The sequence below is a fragment of the Rousettus aegyptiacus genome, unplaced genomic scaffold (assembly GCF_014176215.1).
Source record: "Rousettus aegyptiacus isolate mRouAeg1 unplaced genomic scaffold, mRouAeg1.p scaffold_m13_p_3, whole genome shotgun sequence".
Lineage (NCBI taxonomy): Eukaryota > Metazoa > Chordata > Mammalia > Chiroptera > Pteropodidae > Rousettus > Rousettus aegyptiacus.
The window spans coordinates 153391420-153412559 of record NW_023416306.1 but is presented as its reverse complement, the minus strand read 5'-3'; the positions used below and the strand labels follow the sequence as shown (position 1 = coordinate 153412559).

Genomic DNA, 21140 nt, shown 5'->3' with positions numbered 1-21140 from the left:
TGCTCCCGCTACGTGGTGTGGCAGACACCAGTGAGCTGTCATCGAGCTCTTCCCCTTTCCTCTGGGGTTCACAAGAAGATACAAGAGGTTGGGATTCCCAGCCTCCCTTGCGGTTACGTGAGACCACGTGACTGAGTTCTGGCCAATGAAGTACAGGTGGAGATGTGTTTTAGATTTCTATTGCTATCTAACAGATTATCCCCAAAGTTAACAATTTAAAACAACAAATAATTATCTCACGCAGTTTCTGAGAGCCAGGAACACAGGAGTGGCTCACCTGGATGGTTCTGGCTCGAGGTCTTTCACAAGATTGCAGTCAATCTACTGTCTAGGGCTGCAGCTTCCAAAGGCTGGATTGATTGAGACTAGAGGTTCTGCGTTCAAGATCACTCATGCCACTATTGGCAGGGAGTGCGGCTTGGGGGGTGGGGACTTCAGCGCCTGCCCCGACGAGCTTTTCCACAGGACTGCTAAAGACATGGTTTTTCCCAGAGTAAGTGATCCAAGAGAGAGTAACTACACCTAAGATAAAAGCTGCAGTCTTTCCAAAATTGAATCTTGGAAATGACCATCACTTTTGCATTCTGTTTGTTTGACGTGAGTTACTAAGTCCAACCCACACTCAAGGGGAAGAGAATTAAGCTCTGCCTCTTGAAGGAAGGAATACTAAAGAATTTCTGGATATTGTCTTAAAACCAACGCAATCTGCTACGCATCTAGTCTTGGCCGTAATAACCTCTGTGTGGTCCTCCTCTCTCTCTCTCTTTCCCTGGAGAATGGCTGAAGGGAGAGGACTCTAAAGTCCTAGAAGAGGCAGGAGGCACAAAGTGGAAGGATCCTGGCTCCCTGAGCGAAGGCACTGAAGAGTGCTCCCTGCCCTGCAGCCAGCTGGACTTTAGAAGAGGGGACTTGAACTCTTAAGTCAGCCGTTGATATTTGGAGTTTATCTGTTGCTGCACCTAAAGTAGATTTGTCTTGTTTCCGAGGCTTATGCCTGTGGGTGTTATGTTCTATCAGGTAATGGTCTTCTTTCAAAATAATAGACTTGCCTTAAAGAAATAATCCCTTTCCTTGTGCTGAGAGCCTTGACCCCAGAGAAAAGCAATCTCAGTGTTTCTTATTTGGAGCAAAAGAGGGTGAGAGAATCAAGACACAGAAAGCCAGAGGACAGCTGGGTACCAGCACAGGTGCAGAGAGCTAACGGGGGAGGCACTCTAGAGGATCTGTTAGTGAGCACAGCCAAACTCTAACAGGAATGAGAGCATGTGAGCACAGCCATGCCACACGGTGAGTTCCCATCCTCCTAAAATACAGGAAAAGACGAAAGGCAGATCAAGAAGAGCAAAAGAAAGCGATTTAGCAACATTTTCAGTCGAATGATGTATACTACAGAAACAAATGTATGAGTACCTGAAGGCATGTATGTATGAAGATATTCACTGTGGCCAGACTTAAAATAGCAGTGAGAGTGGGGCAGGAGGAGGAATAACCTAATGCCCATCAGTATGGGAATGATTGAATACAGAATGGTTTGTACATATTGGCATGCTGTGAGAGTTGATTCCAGCAGGCCTGGAAGTGGCACGAGATGATTTACTGAAATAAATGACACACATAAAGTCCATAATGGAAGTGAAATAAGCAAGTTTCAGCCTAATATGTAAAACATGATTTCATTTTTATTTTTTTTGTGATGCCAGATAGGTAAGTAGGTGTGTAGGTAGGTAGGTAGGCAGATATATATATGCATATATATGTATATATAGACATATATACATAAGATATATATACACATATATATGTATATATACACATATATTTGTATGAATTATATATATACATTTGCATAAATTATATATATATAAATTTGTAAAAACTTAAGGAAAAAATCAGGAGGCAAGCACATCAAATTATAAACAGTGATTACCTTATTGGAGATGTGTACTGTGGGGGAATGAAATGGGCTAGAACGTTTACTTCTTATTTTATGTAATTTTTAAAAGACAGCATTATAGATCTTTTTAAAAATTAATAGGGTATTTTTTAGAGCAACTTCAAGTTTACAGAAAAATTGTGCAGAAAGTACAGAGAGTCTCCACATACTCCCCCTCTCCCCTCCCCCCACACTCCTCCCCAGACAGTTCCCCCCCGCTATTAATGTTGGTCTAGTGTGGCACATTTGTTACATTGATGAACCAATATTGATATATTATTATTAACTGAAGTCCATAGTTTACATTAGGGGTCACACTTTGTTGTACAGGTTTTGACAAAGATGTAATGTCATATATACAACAATATACAACATTACAGTATCATATGGAAGATTTTGACCCTCATAATCCCTGGTGCTCCTCCTATTTATCTCGCCCTCCCTCTTCCCTGAATCCCTGGCAACCGCTGATCTGTTTACTTTTTAATATCTCCATACTCTTACCTTTTCCAGAACGTCATATAATTGTAGCCTTTTCACACTGGCTTCTTTCACCTTGTAATATGCATTTAAGGTTCCTCCATGCCTTTTCATGGATTGATAGTGCATTTATTTTTATTACTAAATATTCCATTGTTTGAATGTACCATAGTTTGTTTATCCATTTACCCATTGAAGGACATCTTGGTTGCTTTCAATTTTTGGCAATTGTGAATAAAACTGGTATAAACTTCTGGGTAGACATAAGTTTTCAACTCATTTGGGTAAATCGCAAGGAATTTGATGGCCGGATTGTACAGTAAGACTATGTTTAGTTGTTTAAGAAATGACCAAACTGTCTTCCAAAGAGGCCGTACCGTTTTGTATCTCCAGCAGCAATGAATGGACAGTTTTTGTAGCACCATATCCTCACCGAGATTTAATATGGCCAGTGTTTGGATTTTACCCATTCTAAAAGTGTACAGTGATATCTCATTGTTGTTTTATCTTGCAATTCCTTAATTACATATAAAACATCTTTTCATATGTTTATTTGCCATCTGTATATTTTCTTTGATGAGGTGTCAGTTCAGATCTTTGCTCATTTTTAATTGGGTTGCTTGTTTTCCTATTGTTGAGTTTTAAGAGTTCCGTGTGTGTGTGTGTGTGCGTGTGTGTGTGTGTGTATTTTTTTTAACATCACCTTCACTTATTTATTTCTTTCCCCTTGTATATTTTGGATACAAGTCCTTTTTCAGACATGTGTTTGGCAAATATTTTCTCCCAGTCTGTGGCTTGTCTTTTTATCCTCTTAATTATAGGTTATTTTTAACACTTTTGTGTTTTTCAAGTAAATGTTTAAGAAGATGAAGGTGCACGGGAATGACTTAGTTTAGCACCCTTGCTTGGCTAGACTACTAGTACTAATTCCTAGAGAGGAGGAATTGGCAGCAAAATGAAATTCACACCTATGTGTTATACTTGTAAACAGTTTTTGTACTTATGTAACTGATTATAAGTAAATCCCATTGTTTATAGTTTGTGGTTAAAGAAAACCCCCTTTTTGTGAGTGCCTATTAAAGAAGTGCAGTTCAGTATGTGGGAGGGGTAGAAGCGGGGAGGCCAGGGGACCCACATGAGTCCTCTGCTCCTTGGTGGGGAGCCCCGTTGGGGATGGAGGCCGACTGCGGGGGGGGGGGGGGGGGAGGGGGCTGCCTGCACCTCCACCTACCTGATGCAGAATGGAGCACGTGACCAGACCCTGAAAATCAGTTCGCTGAGAAGCTGAGTGCTTCACTTGAGCTTATTTCACAAGATCTACAGGCGGTGACCTTGGACACCCCTCTCCCCACCACTATGAAGGAAGGGAAGTCTCCAGAGGGTAGGCTGAGGCTGCTTTAGAAATTGCAAAGGCTCAGTTACTTGAAGGGAATGCATTCTAGGGAAGTCTCTCCAGGTTTCCCCTGCAACTTCAAAGAGAAACAGCTTTTTCAGAACCTTGCACTGTAGAAAGAGTTCAGAGGCTCTGTCCCTGGACCCTGCAGAGGTTTCTTCCCAGGCCCGTGTTATGCAAATTTGGTTTAGTAGAAAGGGAGTCTTCATTTCCAGCAAAGAAAGGCAGAGAAGGGGAATAATAATACCTTTCACATTTGGACTATAAATACCACAGTAAGTAGGGCTGAGAAAAAAAGAAGTTGGGGCCTTCTGGAGCTTGAATCTGCTGCGAGGCCTGGCGTGTCAGGGTTTCTGCTAACAGGAAGGATGATGGAAGCTGGAATTAAGTGACAGTAATGGGTACCAATTAGAAAGGGCTCCCTGAGGACACAGCTACCACTACAGAGCAGCCTCTTGGCCACTTAAGAGAAGCAGCTACAAGATGACCGAGGACAAAGCGATTTGCACCGTCGGCTGATCAGAGGGGCCAGGACTGCTGTCAACGATTGAAATGCGGACATGAGACCAAACTCTGGGGGAGCAAAATGAGAAGATGGTCACAAATCTTGGTATGTGCCCATCAAAATGGGGTTTTATTTTCCTTTGAAAAAGAGTGCACACTCGAGGGTCACCTGACCCTAGGTACCTAGCTGCTCATTACCTAATTGTCCTAGACCTGCCCTTGTCCACCTCACCAAGGGACTGTGAGCTTCCTAAAGACAGGGACTTCCTCGGGTTCATATTTATCTTCCAGGCTGGCTCAATAAATGTTCCTTGGATTGAATCCAGTGATGCTGCCTCAGTTTCCTCATCAGTAAAATGAGATTTAAAGTCATAACACCCACCTCACAAGAGCCCAGCATATGGCTGATACTCCATAAAAACTAGTATCCGCCCTTTAGTTCACTGCGTAGCCACATTGTCTGCGGCAGCGGTGCAGCAACTTCTTTTTTTACAGCTAGGCCATATCAGTCTGCGATGCTTTTTAATCATTATCTACCCTTTAACTCCAAAAAACAATGTATTGGGATATTCAAATTAAAGTTTTGACTGAGATACCGGAGCAAAATAGATGTGAAGCCACATCGCCCAGTACAGACTTCATGATTTTAAAGATTTTTAAAGAACCGGTTCCAAGAGGATTGAACCCTTAATCCAGTTTGAGGATATAAAAAGGTCTCCAGATATGGAGAGATAAGAAAGGCATTTGTGGAGCCATTTCTTTGGAGAGAATGGCTGTCCTGCAGGGTCCTTGCCTTCCCCCAGGCAGGAGGGAGGGCCTGCTGCCTCATTTCCCTCAAGCCATGTAAGGAGGGGGCTGCCATAGAGCCCCTTGAAAAAGCAGTTGTGCTGGGTTGGGTCTAAACGCCCTGAGTATCTCTGGGTAAGGGATGACTCGGAGTCGCCTGGGGCCAGTGTGGGCTGGCCTGTGTCTGTTCACTAAGGTCATCTAGAGGTTGCTGGGATATAACAGCAAGAAGCTAGAGGTGAGTGACAGTTTCCTGGGCCTGAAGGAAGTACTTCCTGAAGATATATCTGCCCAGGTGGAGTTACATGCAGGAGAGAGGTCCCTGGAGAGAGAAACTTCAGAAGAACCCAGAAAAGAACCTATGAAAGAAAGAATCGACTTTAAACATTTGCCAGGAACAGTACACCCCAAGTCAGCTTAGACCCCTAACAATTCAAGGTCATCAGGCCAGTCCTGTCCCCTCACCACTGCTCCCACTTCCTGCTCCATCCTTGGGAGGGGCCAGAAACTAGCTGGTCAGCTTGGGGTGGAGGAAGGGAGAAGGAGCACCCAGCTCTCCCTCCCGCCTGCAGGCTGTCAGGCTGAAGCAGGCCTGCGCTGGTTAACGAAATTCAATAAGTTTCAGCTGTACGTTTTAACAGTAAGGCATATGCATATATTTACACTGCGGGTTCACCTCCCATAGTTAGATTTCTTCTGTCACCACATATTTGACCTCGTTACCCCACCTGTGTCTCCCCTCCCCCCACCCTCTGGTAATCACTAGCCTATTGTCCATGTCCATGAGTCTCTATTTGTTTGTCTTGTTTCATTTGTTGCTTTTAGGTTTATATCCCATATATAAGTGATATCATGAGGTTTTCAACTTTTTTTCTCTCACTTATTTCACTTAGCATGATTATCCCAAGACCCGTCCATGTTGTCACAAATGGCAGTATTTCATCTCTTCTTATGGCTGAGTAATATTCCATTGTATATATGTACCACAGCTTCTTTATCCAATCATCCATCGTAGGACACTTCTGTTGCTTAACGTTGTATTTTAATTTCTCATGAGTCGTGCATTCAAAATAGCCAGCACTTTATGCACCATGGATACCTCCAGCTGCACTTCGTCTGCCAGGTAACGTGGGACAGTGACTATGGCAGTACGGTACGAGTGGCAGGGCAACTCATGCTGCAGCCCGGACCTGCGGCAGAGCCCTTTTTTTGCTCTAGGCCCCAGTCAGGACTGGCAGCTCTCCAAGTCACTGTGAAATCAGAGCAGTATTCCTAAGTGAGGTATATATGTTGCCTCCAAAATCCAAAGACATCCATGAGGCCAGAGGATCCAAGGAATTCTAGGAGCTCAAAGTCTCACTTACCCAGATGCTACCCTTTCAGGTCTGAAGCTTCTACAGTTTTTCCCTTTTAGCATCTTGACTTTGGTATAGAAAATTTGTCAAAGGTAGATATTCATTCTCTTTCATGGGCCTGCTATCCTTGCAATTACATTCTGGGACTGATTCTCAGCTCAGCATGCCCTGGGACTGGAAGAGACAAGTGTCTCCTTAAATAATGCCAGAGATACATTCTGGCTTTCACAGCATCTCTTGTGTTTACAGTTGGCTGAACTCCGTTTTTCTTTTCTTTTTCCAAGGCTTCCAAAACAGTTACCAAAGGCAGCCCACTCGAGCTTTATCTTAGTCCCACATCATTCAGGTGCCACAGATATCACTTCACCTTCCACCTGTATCACATCTCAATCTTCACGAGAGACTGTTTGAGTAACTCATGCTACAGCGGGCCAGGCTTAGCCCCACCCCCTCCTTACTATCACACCTTCTGACTGGCGAGTGACTCAGCTCCAACCATCCCATTCTGAGGGTCTGATTTCTCGAGCTCCTTCTAATACCAACTGTTTTCACTTGGGTCCCCCCAAAAGCAGAGGCTGAGACAACTGCCTGTGCTCAGGTGGTATATCTGGAAAGTGATTCTAGGGAGCAGGTAAGTGAAACAGGAAAGGAGAAAAACCTACACAGGATGCACTGCAAAGCTGGGCCATCTCTACTGACTGCTTCTGTAGGTCTTGCTTTATCATGCAAGACCTTTCGAAGCAACTTAGGAAAAGCACCTCAGAACTCTCTACCTGGAGGATAAAAGGGAAAAGCATTTATCTATTGCCCTTCCCCCAAATTTGTCAATGTAGACCCTACAAACATTGACTCCCCTGAATTTCCATGTCGCATGTATGTAAGTGCCAAGGGGTGGCCATGGATGTTCCCCAGGACAGGAAGTGGGACAGGTACAGGGTGTGTGGCTGTGGGGAAGCCATCAGTTTACACCTGTGTGAAGTTTCTCACACCTGCTCAGAACTGGAGTCAGAGGATTTTAAATAGGGGACAACAGGTACCAAGTCCAGTCCATCCAGGTGAGTTCTGTCCTTCAGAGCAGCAGAGGCTGATGTTTAAATGTTAATTTTACTGCACATGGTACAAAGCTTTAGGAGTCGTTTTTCATGAGTCACCCACAGAGCCAGCTTAGGAGCCAAACAACAAACCCAGCTTCTTACAAGATTTAGTTTTTAAGCCAAAACAGTATGTCCAGTGTAATTAACCTTATCATTAACTATAATTTAGCTCTTCCCAATGAAAGATGACGTACCAGTATGGAGAACAAGCTCATTTTAAAATTACAGAAATACAATAGAAAGGAGTAAGACTGGCATCGATCTCATTACTTTATGCCTGGTCACACCTTATGTGAATAAATGTGTGCCTGTGTATCTGCATGTGTATCTGTAGATTGTATATGTAACTGTGTTAATCTTTATCTGTATTGTATCCCATATCTATGAGTATATCTGTGAGTATGCTTGTGTGTATTGCGCGTTGTGTGTGTTGACAATCCGCTATGTACCAAGCACTGGGGGTAGAAACTCCCAGTTTCAGGGCTCCTACGTGGAAAAGCGCCTACCTTGCTGGAAAGTGAGGGAGGCCATAGCTAAGAACCTCCAACTCTTTCTTGTTTCTGTTGTGGTAGGCAGAATAACAGCCTCCCAAAGATGGAAACTTTGACTATGTTGGGTCACATGGCAAGGGAGAATTAAGAGCGCAGATGGAATTTAAATTGTTAGACAGTCAACCTTAACATAAGATTATTCTGTATTATCCAGGTGGGCCCAATGTAATCACAAGGGTCCTTAAAAGATGGAAGGCAGAAGACTCAGTGTCAGAGTGATGTGAAGTGAGAAAGAAAGAGTCCAAACTGACCTTGGCCATCATTACAATTGCCCATTATGTGGAGAGCAGGGACCAGAATCTACCGAAATGAGCAGATCAACACTCCCCAAGGTATCTTCGTCTCTTGGCATGGGTAGGCTTACCAGGCTTACCTTACTACACAAACCATATCCTTTTGAATTGTCTCTGTCTCTAGGCATATAATTAAATTTGCATCAATTCAAAGACCATTTCCTGCAACTTCATTGTAATTTCAGATTTTGTTTTTTTATTTCCTGAGTTTGCTAAGGAAAGCATGGAAAAACAAAAGCTTCTCTTTGTGTTGTGGCTTGTTCTCTTTTATTCTGAAAAAATACCAAGCATACGAAGTGTGGAGAATATAACCCGTGTCTGTGTGCACATCACTCACCTCTGACAAATTCTAACATTATTCTACATTAGATTCAGATTTTTAAGAATAAATGAAATGTTACACGTATCATTGAAACTCACTGTCCTCTTTACCCTTGCAGGTACCAACCCCAACTCCCACCCTCTCCATCCCCAAGAGCATCCCCTATTACTGATTTCTATATTTAGAGCATTCTTGTGCATGCTTTTATACCTCTACTATCCATATCTGTGTGTACCCATAATCAATAAGATATCATTTACGTCAGTGGTCCCCAAGCTTTTTGGCACCAGGGACTGGTGCTCCTATGAGAATCTAATGCCTGATGATCTGAGGTGGAGCTGAGGCGGTGATGCTAGCCCTGGGGAGCAGCAAATACACATGAAACTTTGCTGGCTTCCCTACCTGCCACTCACCTCCTGCTTTGTGGCCCGGGACCTGAGATTGCAGACCTTTGCTCCAAGGCATATACTTAAGAGGGAAATTGCTAGGTCAAAGGATATGTTTAGCTTTAGTGGCACTGATTATTGCCAAATTGCTTTACACAGTAGTCATGCCAGTTTCCTGGCCAACGCAATACTAGTTTCTGCCCATCTGATTGCTAATGGGCCTTTTCCTTCTCAGGTTGCACAGTCGATTCTCATAGCAACCCGGAGCACAGGTGGCACAGGTCTAATTTATGACCATCTGGTAGGAGGGCATAGGGAGGCCCAGGGATGACGAGCCTCACACAGCTGATTGTGGCTATTTGGGAGCTGAATGAACCCAGGAGTCTTGAGTCTCAGTCATTTACCACCATGGGAACCAGATACACAGCCAGAACACAAACTCTGCAGCTAACCTTAGAAAATAAGATATTCATATAATTTCTGTTACATGGCTAATATCAACAACTATCCACAGTAACCTAGGGCAAGATATCATCATTTTATGGAGTTTTATATTTCACAAGACATTTTTACATGCATTCCTCATTTGACCCATACAACTCCATAAAAAAGACTTGGATTATATTCCACCTTACAGATAAAAATGAGGCTCATTGCTAGTCATTAGAAGATTGGTTTTGAACCCATTTGCCTTTAAAATATATCTTCTTAGGTATATTTGGAGATGGGTGTCTGAGAGTTGGGAATTTTCAGTCTGTGCCCTCTCGCCTGGCCCCTTGCACAAGTCCTTCCAGCAACTGAGGTCACACCATAAACATGGAACTTTTCCCCTCAGGGTGAGGCCTGGCCCCAGTTTTTGTGCACCTGGGGTCAAACCGCAAGAACATACTGGCTCTGCCACCCACTGGGACTGTGACCTTGGGCAAGTTACTTCTTCTCTGTGCCTGTTTCCTCATCTATAACATGGGGATGATGGCACCTACCTCCTGGCAAGGTCATACAAACTGGCTGCAGTAATACATCTAAAGTGCCCAGCAGGGGGCAGCTCCATAGTGTAGAGGTTAGCACGTCTGCTTTAAATGCAGAAGGTCCTGGGTTTGCACCCCAGGTGGAGCCATGGACCATACCCTGGGTGCACCAGCCCCAGGGTGCACCAGCCCCAGTGCATCAGGCCCCAAGGTGCATGCTGTAAGCATCGGAGGAGACACCCCACCTTCAGAGATCCAGTTCTTAAAGGGAGACAGCAACATCCGTAGGTCAGGGGTGGAAGTGGGATGGAGCAGGATGCGGGTGGAGGGGGGAATTAAAGAGGGGGGCAGGAAAATAAAGCGTTATGCTCACAGGAAACACTCAAACGTTAGCTAGCATTTATGAGGAAGACTGCAATTATGACTTCTGGCTACTCTTGGTCCTGTTGAGGAAGCAGCACCAAGGGCAGGCCCTCAGCACAACACAAGTCACAGATTCTGGGGGACACCCCATCCTCACAGACCAGGAGGCATCTATTCTGGAGGTAACAGGCTTGTGGCACCCAAGCACAGGACCAGAGGAACCACAGAAGGCAGTGGTCCTGCAGTGACGACCACCAGGTCATTTGAGGGACCCTTGTAAGTCTACATCTTCCTTTCTCTCTTGGCTTGCAAAATGCCAAAGGATGACAGCCTGAGGGTTTACCATGGCTGCCACGGCAGACAATGAGTTGACCAGGGCTCAGGGGGGTCCACACCAAGCATGCTGAGTGGTGGAGACCTGAGACAAGAAGGGACCATCCATCCCAGGCCTCATTCATGATTTTGGAAGCAATCCAAGGTCACTGTTGTTCTTGACATGACACTTCGTCATCAATAACTAGTCATCTGGCCCCAGTGATGGAGGAGAGAAAACTCACAATAGAGGGTAGGAGAGTGGCATACAGCTCCCAGGTCTGCCTCTTTGTAGCTGGGTGAACTTTCACCTTTATAAGCCTCAGTTTGCATAGTAATACTGTGGAGCTAAAAAACACCTAACCACCTATCTCATAAAGCTGTAATAGCAAATGAGATGACATGCATGAACTGTCACATGCCAAGTAAATGGCAGTTATTGCGTATCATACTGAGCTGTCCTTACTCTTCTGAGTCAGGTACTCAGCTGTGCAGGACAGAGTGTGGCTAAGTCATCCACATCTCTCTCCTGGGTCAGACACACATTTGCCTGGATCACTGGTTCACTGCATGATCATGGCATCGCCTGGAACTCTATCTAGTCCTCCCAGAAACCAAATCTATAATCATGGCCTCATAGGCTTCCTATTCTAATCAAGTGAGTCATTCGACCACGGAGATAACCACATCATCAGCTGGCGACAGGTAGAGTCACGGGCCTTTAGAGGCAGAGTTCAAACACTAGCTCTGCCCCTTGCTAGCTGGGTGACTTTGGATAAGTCACTTACCCTCTCTGAGCCTCAGTTTAGTTGTTGGTCAAATGGGGGTAATAATACCTATTTCATGCTATTGGGAGATATAAATGAGACTACACATGCTTGTCACACAGTAAGCCAACAAAGGGTGGCTGCAAGTTCATCTCTACCTCACTGGGCCTCTAATTCCTCATTTGCGAATTGAGGACAATTGCCGCTCCCTGGTATGGCTATTGTGAAGATAAACTGAGACTGTATATAGACCAAGTACAGGATTTAGCTCATGACCAGAAGCTCCACGAGCACAGGGCACAGGTTTGTTTTATTCCTTGTGACAACTCAGTGCCTTGGAGCGTGCCCGGCACACACACGGAAACACTCAGTAAATGTGTGTGGAGTGACTAAATGAAGTAAGGACTGCAGATTTCTTCAACTTCTCTGAGCCTTGACTTCCTCATCTGTAAAATGGGCAGATAAACACTGACCTGGGAGGGCAGCCACGAAAGCCTACGGCAGACGCTCCAGACATTCTCGAGCGTCACACACCGGAGGCACACTGACACCCCATTCCCTAGGCAGACACCACAAGAGACAGCTGTGTAAGTAAGAGTAACGTTTACTGAGCGATACAGGACTGAGTACTATGAAGGGTTTACCAGGATGGAAATGCACCCCACCCCCACCCGGCCACCCCCAACACCCAGAGACTACAGTACTTAGGAGTTACACACAACGGCCATAACTGCTAGATATCTGTTCGTAACAAACAAACCATAGCATATTTATACTGTATCACATCGAGTGATTATAGAAATCCATATATATATTGCTTGTATAAAATCTTTTTTTTTTTTGTAAAAAATATTTAAAAAAAAAAAAAAAAGGAAAGTATAAAAAACATGTGCAGTTGAAAGCCCTGCCAGGACAGCCAGTCTGTAAACATTCAGTGAGTATGTGCTTTGGAAGGGCGCCCGCGCCTCGTGCCCACAGCAACTCCAGCTAGGCCGGCGAGGGTGCGCCCCGGCTGCCGCTCCTGGGCAGGACCGCGCTGGACCCGGGTGGGTGGGTGCCTCAGGACTCGCATCGTACCCCTCTCCAGCCTCGATTCGGGGTCAGGGGTCAGGGCTGGGGGCAGGCAGGTTGCAGTTTCACTCCGAGTTCCATCCTCAGCCACATTTTGGTTGCAACTCATGGCTTTTCCTGGCTGCTTGGAGGTCCCTTGGGTGGGTGCCCTGGCAGAGAGGCCGGAGAAGTGCCCGTGGCTGCCTGGTTGGGCGTCTCTCCGGCCCAGAGCCTCTGTCCTGCCTCCTTCAAGCCTGGCCCCAGGCAGGACAGCCCCACCCGCGGGGCTACTTTGGTCTCAGCGCTTGGTCCTGGGTTTCATCAGCCTGTTCTTCCCCTGGTGTGGCTGATGTGAATTTCACAAAACAAGCCCGGCTGATGCTGGCTGTGCTGAGCCTCATTGAAAAGTTTTTGATGCAGCAAGGAAGGGCCCTCTGGGACCTTCCTCCTCCTCCCTCTTTTGTTATCTCTTCCTCTTCCTCTTCTTCCTCCTCCTCCTCCTCCTCCTCCCAGCCCATGGTCACTTCTTCTCCAGCTGCTCCAGCAGTGGGTTGCCTTCTGACTCGGGAGTTTTGACACTGTCGGTTCTGACGATGCAGGTGGGGCGATGCCGGTTCAGCATCAGGATGAGCTGCTGCCGCTCCTGCTTCAGCTCCTCGATCTGGGTTTTCAGCTCTGCGTTCATGAGTTCCAGCCGCTCAGATTCCTGTGCAAAAACAGAGAGATGTGGCTTTTAAGCAATGGGGAGAGGCTCTGCCTTTGGGTAGGTACAAGGCCAGCATTTGCCTGTTTCCTGTCAGCCAGGTTCCCACTGCAGGAAGCACAGAACCTGCTCCTGATCCCCCCTTCCGCCCCGCCCCCCCCCCACACACACACAGGGTAACTGACTTTCTGCAGGAGGTGTCCTTCACACCTGTGACACTAGCCTGTGTCACTAGTGGAATAAACCCAAGTCATACCCGGGGGCCAGCCAAGATTATGTCCCACCTCTCTCCCCTCGCTCACTCCACTCCAGGCACAGTGGCTCCTTGCTGTTGCTCAAATGTGCCAAACACTCTCCTGCTTTAGGGCCTTGCATAAGAAACAAAGGGTAGGAGAAGAATAGAGGCCAAGTGGATCCAGAGCAGGTGTGTGGAGGGTCCACAGAGGGGTTAGAGGTGGCCCCTGGGTGGCAAGGCAATGGAAAGTGCTTTGAAGTGTGACAAATGCATGTTGGGGACATTTTGGCTTGTGGGATGAGCAAGCCCAGTATGGCCATGTAATTCCTTCTAAAACACGCTTCCTCATTACTAGCCTATAATTGCTTAAACAGCTTCTTCCTTATCCCCTGTTATCTAGAATCTTTGCCCTTTGGGAGGCAATGACAGTCATCCTTCTGGATCCAAAATGAGGTTTCAAATAGGCCTCAGGAGAGATTTCCAATAAATTTCCGGCTCAGTTGGAAAGGCTCCAGGGAAAGGAAAGAATGTTGGTTTGATTTTGGGAGGTTTACATGTTCATGGTGTGAGTAGTCACGAGAGGGTCAAAATAGTAAAATAGAAAAGCTCCTCGACGATTTTTCTTGGCTTGTATCTAAAAACCTATTACCAGTTTGACAGTTGAAATGTATTCAAGGGCCAGCAACCTTTTAGCCCAGTGGTTCTCAACTAGGTATGCTTTTTGCCTCCCAGGAAACATTCAACAATATCTGGAGACGTTTCTGGTTGTCACAACTGAAAAGGGGGCTGCTACTGGCATCTCGTGGCTGGAAGCCAGGGATGCTCATCAACACCCTGCAATGCCCAGAAAGGCCCCACACCAGAACTATCTTGTTCAAAATGTCAACAGGGCTGAGGTTGAGCAACCAACAAGCTGCGGTTGCAACTGCATGTGTGACAAAGGGCTGTGTGGCCATGGCTCAGGTGCATGAGCTTGTCCTTCTACCTGGTGGGGCCTGGGCACCTCTCTCGGGGTCTGATGAGCCCTTGGTGGGAACAACACACTCCCTAAGCTGCCGTCTTCCTCACACCACCAGTCTGGCTAAATTGTTCCTTGTGCTTGTCCCTGAGGGGACAGCGTCAGTGCCTAGGGACCTTGGAACTGCCGAGATGTGCAGTCCTCATGACCAGATGCTGAGAGAGAAAAAAATAGAAAAAAATAGAAAAAAAAAACTGCTTAGGGGGAAAATATTAAAAACCAGCTATAGCCGTTTTTCATCAGGATGATGAAAGTTCATCGAGATGAAGCAGATGTGGAGACTGGCCTGGTCCACTGTTCTCAGCATTCCAAGTAAAGTCCATCTCTGAGGGCCAGAAGAGACCCCATGTGAAACCACGAGTCATGACCTGTCAGTCTCGGGTAGTTAGGTGCTAATCTTAGCCGCTGGCTCACTGGGTCTAACGAACTGGTAACCTTGGGACGTTCTCACAAAATCCTCTTACCATCCAGCTCTTCCCAGCCTCTGAGCCTCTACCTCTAGGAGTTTCAGTTCGATTTACCCATCCATGTTCACTGAGGACCTGCTGTGTACAATGAAGGCTCTGGGGAAAATTCAGACAGGTATTTTGGACTCAGAAGGCCACATCAGGCTTCTTCCCAAAGTGGAACTCTATTTTAAGTGCATAGAATAATTAAAAAAAAAAAAAAAAAAAAAAAGAATCCAAACATCTTAATGCATAAAGACCGGTGAGCTCTCAACATGACTTGTGGGGCTTCTACTCTGAGGGTAGGATCCATACAGCAGGGCAGAGTTTACAAGGTACCCATTAGCCAGGCAGGGTCTGGACAATCTTCAGAGGGGGCTAAATGGCTAGACATGACCGTGGATTTGAAAAATGGGTTGACTCTAGTTGAACAGAAGTCAGTGTGGGTGAGGGATTTCAGGAAGTGGGTGAAAAGGGACACAGACATGGGAATGCTTGAGATATGTTTAGGAGATAAAATCCTCCACTGTGACCACAGATCACTTTAGGATGTAGTGGAGTCGAAAGCGGGGAAGATAAGTATAGATCCAGACTGGGAAAAGCTTTAGGGTTTTGAATCAGAATCTAGAGCAAGTTTCTTAACTTCTCTGAGCCTCAGTTATCTCATCTGTAAAAAGATGATGATCATGGGGATTAAATGAACTTGACGAGAAAGGCACTTTGTAAACCAAAGGGTTAGGGAGGCTTAAGGAATTTTTCTTTAAGTTATGAGCAAGAGAATATGAGGAAAAAGAAGGAGAAGAGGGTGAGGACATGTCAAAGAAAGCTTAGCAGGTCGTGGTGACTGCCTGGAGTTGGAGAATGGGAAAGACAGAAGAGAGCCGCCTGTGGAGGTGGGGAGCAGTTCTGGGAGGTGGTGCGGGAGAGCAAAGAAGGAGTTAAGTTGCGGGAACAGTGAGAGGAAGTTAAAACTGGACATGCAAGAGGCAGAGTCCAACAGGCAGCATTCAGTACTATGCACAGATCCACCTCTTTGAAATGACTGCGTGTCAAACCAACCTTATATGTGAACATCTGTATTACACAGAAAGACCAAGAAGGTGTGTGGCAACTTTCTTCACACATGTATTCATCATAGGAATGCCCATTGCATTCTGTTTGCTTTAAAATGTTAGAGTAGATAATAGAATACCATTTGGCTATCAGAATGTAACTACTTTTTAGTTTTATTTCCTTCTGTTTTATTGGTTGGCGCCACATATTTATTTATTGTATCAGTTGAGTTCAGGAGATTCTTTTTAAAACCATGATTGTAGAAGCGGTTTGTGGTTTTATGACAGCAATTACCTGATCTGTTTTCCTAATCAATTAAGGAACGTGGGCTAGGATCTTTACATGTTAATTATGAAGTGAATAACTGCTTGCATTTTTATCATTTTGTCTCCTGAGGAGTATTGACTGCCCTAGAGAAAATGAAACCATTTGTCGTTTTAGAATAGAATTAATGCACATGCTGTTTCGGTCTCTTTTCTATAAGGCAATAGAAAAAATACAGAGTGAGGGGCTGGGTGCCCTGGCTTTTCATACTGGCTGTGTGACTTTGGCCAAGTTACTCCCCCTCTCTGGGCCTCAGTCGCCTCCCAGAAAATATAATGATTGGCCCAGAGGATTTTCAGCATTAAAATTTTTGGAATTTTTTAAAAAGTTATCTTACATACTTAAAATTAGAGTTTCACTTCTCAAGCCTTTTTGTAAAGAAGAAGCCTGATGTGGACTTCTAAGCACAAAAGACCGGTCTGAATTAAAATCCTGACCCTGCCACTTGCTGCCTATACTGCTGTGAATAAAATTCCCAATTTCCTTGAGCCAGGCCAACCTGAATAACATGCTGGGCAGTAGAGGAAGCCCTGGATTCTAGTCCTAACTTGACTGCTGTGTGACCTTGAGCGAACTTGCAACCCTCTTAGTCCCAGAGCACTCATCAGTGGAATGGAGCTGCTTTGCATCCTCCCAGAGTCACTGTGACCATGAAGGAGAGAGTGGCTATGAAGAGCGCGGAGCACGATGGGAGTGTGAGATGGTTACTGCTACCAGCACCCAGAAAACTTAGGCACCGCAGCTGCAGAGGCTGGCGTTACAGAAGGGAGAAGCCTTGGGGCTGCTACTCCTGATTGCAGACAGAGGGGGTAAAGGGGTTACCCTGGGGCCTGCAGGGTGAGGATGTGACCCATCCTAAGCCCAGACGCCTGCCTCTGCCTCCTTCAGGACCTCGGATGGTCCAGGCAGGAGAACTCTGAGATGTTATAGGAATCTCCCAGGGTGGGTCTGGGTATCCAGGGGTCAAGGATGGGAGAGCAACTTTTTACGTAGATGTGTATATGCGAGTTTGTATACATGTACACACACACACACACACACACACACACCCCTTTGTAACGCTGAGCCCTGTAAATATATACCTCTTAAAAAATAAATTCCAAGAGAATCCTTCAGGTCTGCAGACACTGACGGCAACACAGCCACCTGAAATGTGTTCCCTAAACCTCACAACCAAACCTCTGCTCCAAGGCCAGAGAGGAGGCAGGGAGCATGGGGCAGAGGGGCAGGACTGAGCTTGGTCCTGGAAAGACCTGTCCAAACCTTCCTCCTAGACCCCGAGGCCGCACACTGCTCCTCACGCTCACCGCTGCCTTCTCTCACCGGGGCAACACCACAGCCCGTAACTGATCTTCCCGCTCCTTTCTCAGCTGCCCCAATCTGTGCCCCATGCTGCAGCCAGACGGATCTTTCTAAGGTGTGTCTGTCTCTCTTATTCTGAAACCCATCCGTGGCTCACCATACAATTCATCATCCTAATGGGGACTCTTGTGAGAGTGAAAGAAGGCGCTATGAATAATTAGGCCAGGACAATAGGCAGCCACTGGGATTGCCCCGGACAACCCAGTATCGAGGATCGCCTGACAAGTTGAGATGCTGGGGCCCACCTGCCTCTCCATTCTCCCACCTGTGCTCTAAACAACAGCCATTCTCTTCAATTCCTTAATCGCATTCGTAAAGACCCCGTGCCTCCGGCCTACACTTGTACTTTTCCTGATGACCCGCTGCATCTCTGTCCTGCATTTCGGCTAGCTCCCACTCTTCTTTTATGTCTCCGTAAGCAGTCCTTCTTCAGCCTCGACCAGGCCAAGGCCCCTCTGAATGTTCTCACAGCTCACTGGGCAACGCTCAGCATATATCACTGCTCTCTCTTCATTTCCCGTCTGCTGCCCCACTGCAGACACCGCTTGCCTGTCCACTGTGCAGTGGGCGCTCACTAAACACTTACTGGATGGGTGGATGGATAGATGGATGGATAGATAGATGAAGCAGCAAAGGAATAAATAAATTCCAGCTCCACCGTTCGTGAGCGGTGTGACTTACCACGGGTAAGTAACTCGACCTCTCTGAGCTACAGGTCAATATCTAAAATGGGGATAATCAATATTTATTTCACAGGAATGTTATAAGATTAAATGAGACATGTAAAATGCCTGGCACACAGTAGGTGCTCAGAAGTGTCACAGGAACATGAAGAGCAGCTAGCGCCGTTCATTCGGCACTGACTGTTTACTGTGCTAGTGTGTTATTGATTCACATTCACGTGGCATATCTTGCCTGCTGACTGGCCGACAAGCCCTTGAAGGCAGGGATCCGATGTGAGGCTGTTCTGTTGCCTGCTGCGCCTCACCCAGCTCTGTGGGCCCTCGGGGCTGGAAACAGATGTATGAAACTCCATCCATTTAAAGGCCCATGTAAGATCTGTGTCTTAGAAACTTCTTGAAAACTTTCAGCCCAGCGTTGGTCCACCATCTCTTGCAAAGGGGGCTCCCAGATCTAGGGGCCTAACCCACCTGGATGCTCTCAGCCTGGCAGACATACAGCCCCATGCCGATTACATCCATGACTCCCGATTTGCTCTCTGCTTGTTGGAAGCATGAGAAGAGACCCACAGATCCCCTACCTAGTATCAGAGAAAACTAAGGCCAATGCAGCCTTGTCCCTCCAGCTCCCACTGAAGGGACCATCTCTGCTCTTTCCTCTGTGTCCCCCAGTGTACCTAGCACAGCACTGGGAACTTAGTACATGCTTAAGAATGAACAAATAAATGAATGAATGAACAAATGAGTGAATTAATTAGGGCCAGTATAACAGAGTGTTAAGAACAAATGCTTTGAAGTTAGCTTCAGGCTTGAATCTCAGTTCTACCACTTAGTTACTGAGGGATCTGGGCAAGTTACTGAATCTTGCCATTCCTTGGTTTTCCTATCGGGGGAAGGAGAATCATGAAGCCACCCACCTCATAGTTATTCTGCCAGTAAAAGGAGACATTATACACATAGCACTTAGCACAGTCCCCAAGTTTAAAAATGTTAACAACTGTTGTTAAGTGTTGCATACCATAGAACAGAGCCTAACCCATGATGTTATAATGTTATTATAGTATTGTTATTATGTATTGTCATTATTATTTAGAAATGAAGAAGGGATTGGGGGTGGGAGGCTGAAGATACCAGCCTGGATTAATTAGCTTTCTGGTCACGTTCCTTCACTGCCATCTACCATTTTTGAGGATCAGGGAAGCCCTAAGAGATGGGACTCGGCAGAGAAAGAATTAACACCTGCTTGGCACATTCCAAATGAAAGCGCAAGGACCTGCTCTGAGGCCTGCCAGGAAAAGCAGCTGACCCGGGCAGGGAGTGGGCATGTGCATGTGTGGACCAGGAGACGTCATCAGAGCCTGTGGGCTCAATGTGTACCTGCTGGCATCTGCCCAAGCAGCCTTGACCCACCCCTGCGCTTCTCTGCCTCCTAATGCGCCTTCCCAACCCAAGACAACCTAGGGCAGCCTGCAGCAGGTCCAGGCTGAGTTCTCCTGAGTGCTGATTGACCCAGCTGCCCTGCTTACCCGCTGCAGAAACTCTGTCCGCTCCTTCTTCTTGTTCCGGCATCGGGCCGCTGCGACTTTGTTCTTCTCCCGGCGCCTTTTCCTTCGCTCCTCTTCCTCGTCTAGCTGTGAGGGCAGAGAGCCACCGATTAGGCACTGAAGCAGACCTGGAGTACAGCTTCCCTCCTGACACACAGACAGACAGACAGATGGACAATCCCCCACCTGAGCCACATCTCGGCAGTGAATGAATTGTCCCTGTCTGCCAGCCCACTCACCTCCCATCTGGTGAGATGGAAATGCTTCCCAGCCAGCCCAAGTATCCTCTGGGAGCAGGTGGGCACCCCGTGGGAGAGTCAGGGCCCCAGGAGGGCAGGGCTGCCTGGGTTCTTCCAGCACTCAGGAGAACTCAGCCTGGAGAAGCTACTCACACAGAGGGGGCACCCAAAGGGCAGTACAGTCTTCTGGGCAGTATTTTCCAGGCGAGCAATTCCCTGGCACTTCGTTTAAAACTGCCTTGGGTGTGGGCACAGCTTTCGAATTCCCACCCACTTTCACCTCCCTAAGGTGCCTTCGCCCTCCCTCTTGGTCCTTCCAAATGCTTGGATCTCTCTCCTTCTCTACTAAACAGTCACCCAACCATCTCGCCTGGCTTTGATTCTCTTCCCTGCCTCGCCTCTGCACGTTCTTTCCCCAGGATACCCACCTGTACCCCAGCATCTGAGAGGCTCCCTAACGTGCCCGCATGCGACACAGGCAGAGGGGCCTCCTGAGCCTTTGGGCTGGCTTCTCTCCAGGACTCATCAGGCAAGGCACCACAAATGAAAGAGGGCCCATGACAAGGGGCAGAGGAAACTCCCCGCCCACCAACGCTGGTTTTTAATCAAAGTGGCAGTTATTATTGTTTCATTAATAACAACAACAGGAGCTGTTGCTTGTGGCCTCCTTTACTAAATGCTTTAAACACAGGTCATGTAATCCTCACAATCAAAGCCTGATGAGGAAGATACTATTACTGTCCCATTTTACAGCTGGTAAGACTGCGGCTCAACAGTTCAATGTACCCAGGGCCACTGGTCTAGGAAATGGCAGAGTCAGGGTTCCAACTTGTATTTCTGACTTCAACCCTCTTGTTCCTGACCTCTGGCCCACACAGCCCCAGCCCATCAGGGTTACTTTAATGTGGCGCCTCCTGCTGTCCGTTTCCTACAGGAGAATCTGGAGGACGCACATAACCAGCTGGGCTGGGGACAGCCT

General features: G+C 46.7%; 1 protein-coding gene across 3 annotated transcripts in view; it reads right to left on the bottom strand.

The window, feature by feature from the left end:
• Window positions 1-12093: 12093 nt before the first annotated feature.
• The window catches only part of JDP2 (Jun dimerization protein 2), a 38153-nt gene continuing 29106 nt past the window's right edge, over window positions 12094-21140 (bottom strand). For all 3 annotated transcript variants that reach the window (XM_016122591.2, XM_016122589.2, XM_016122590.2), the window contains exons 3-4: window positions 19905-20009; window positions 12094-13263 (exon numbers count right to left, since the gene is read on the bottom strand). In XM_016122591.2, the coding sequence (XP_015978077.1) occupies window positions 13078-13263; window positions 19905-20009 (291 nt within the window). In that variant the 3' untranslated portion in view covers window positions 12094-13077. The remainder of the gene's footprint in view (window positions 13264-19904; window positions 20010-21140) is intronic.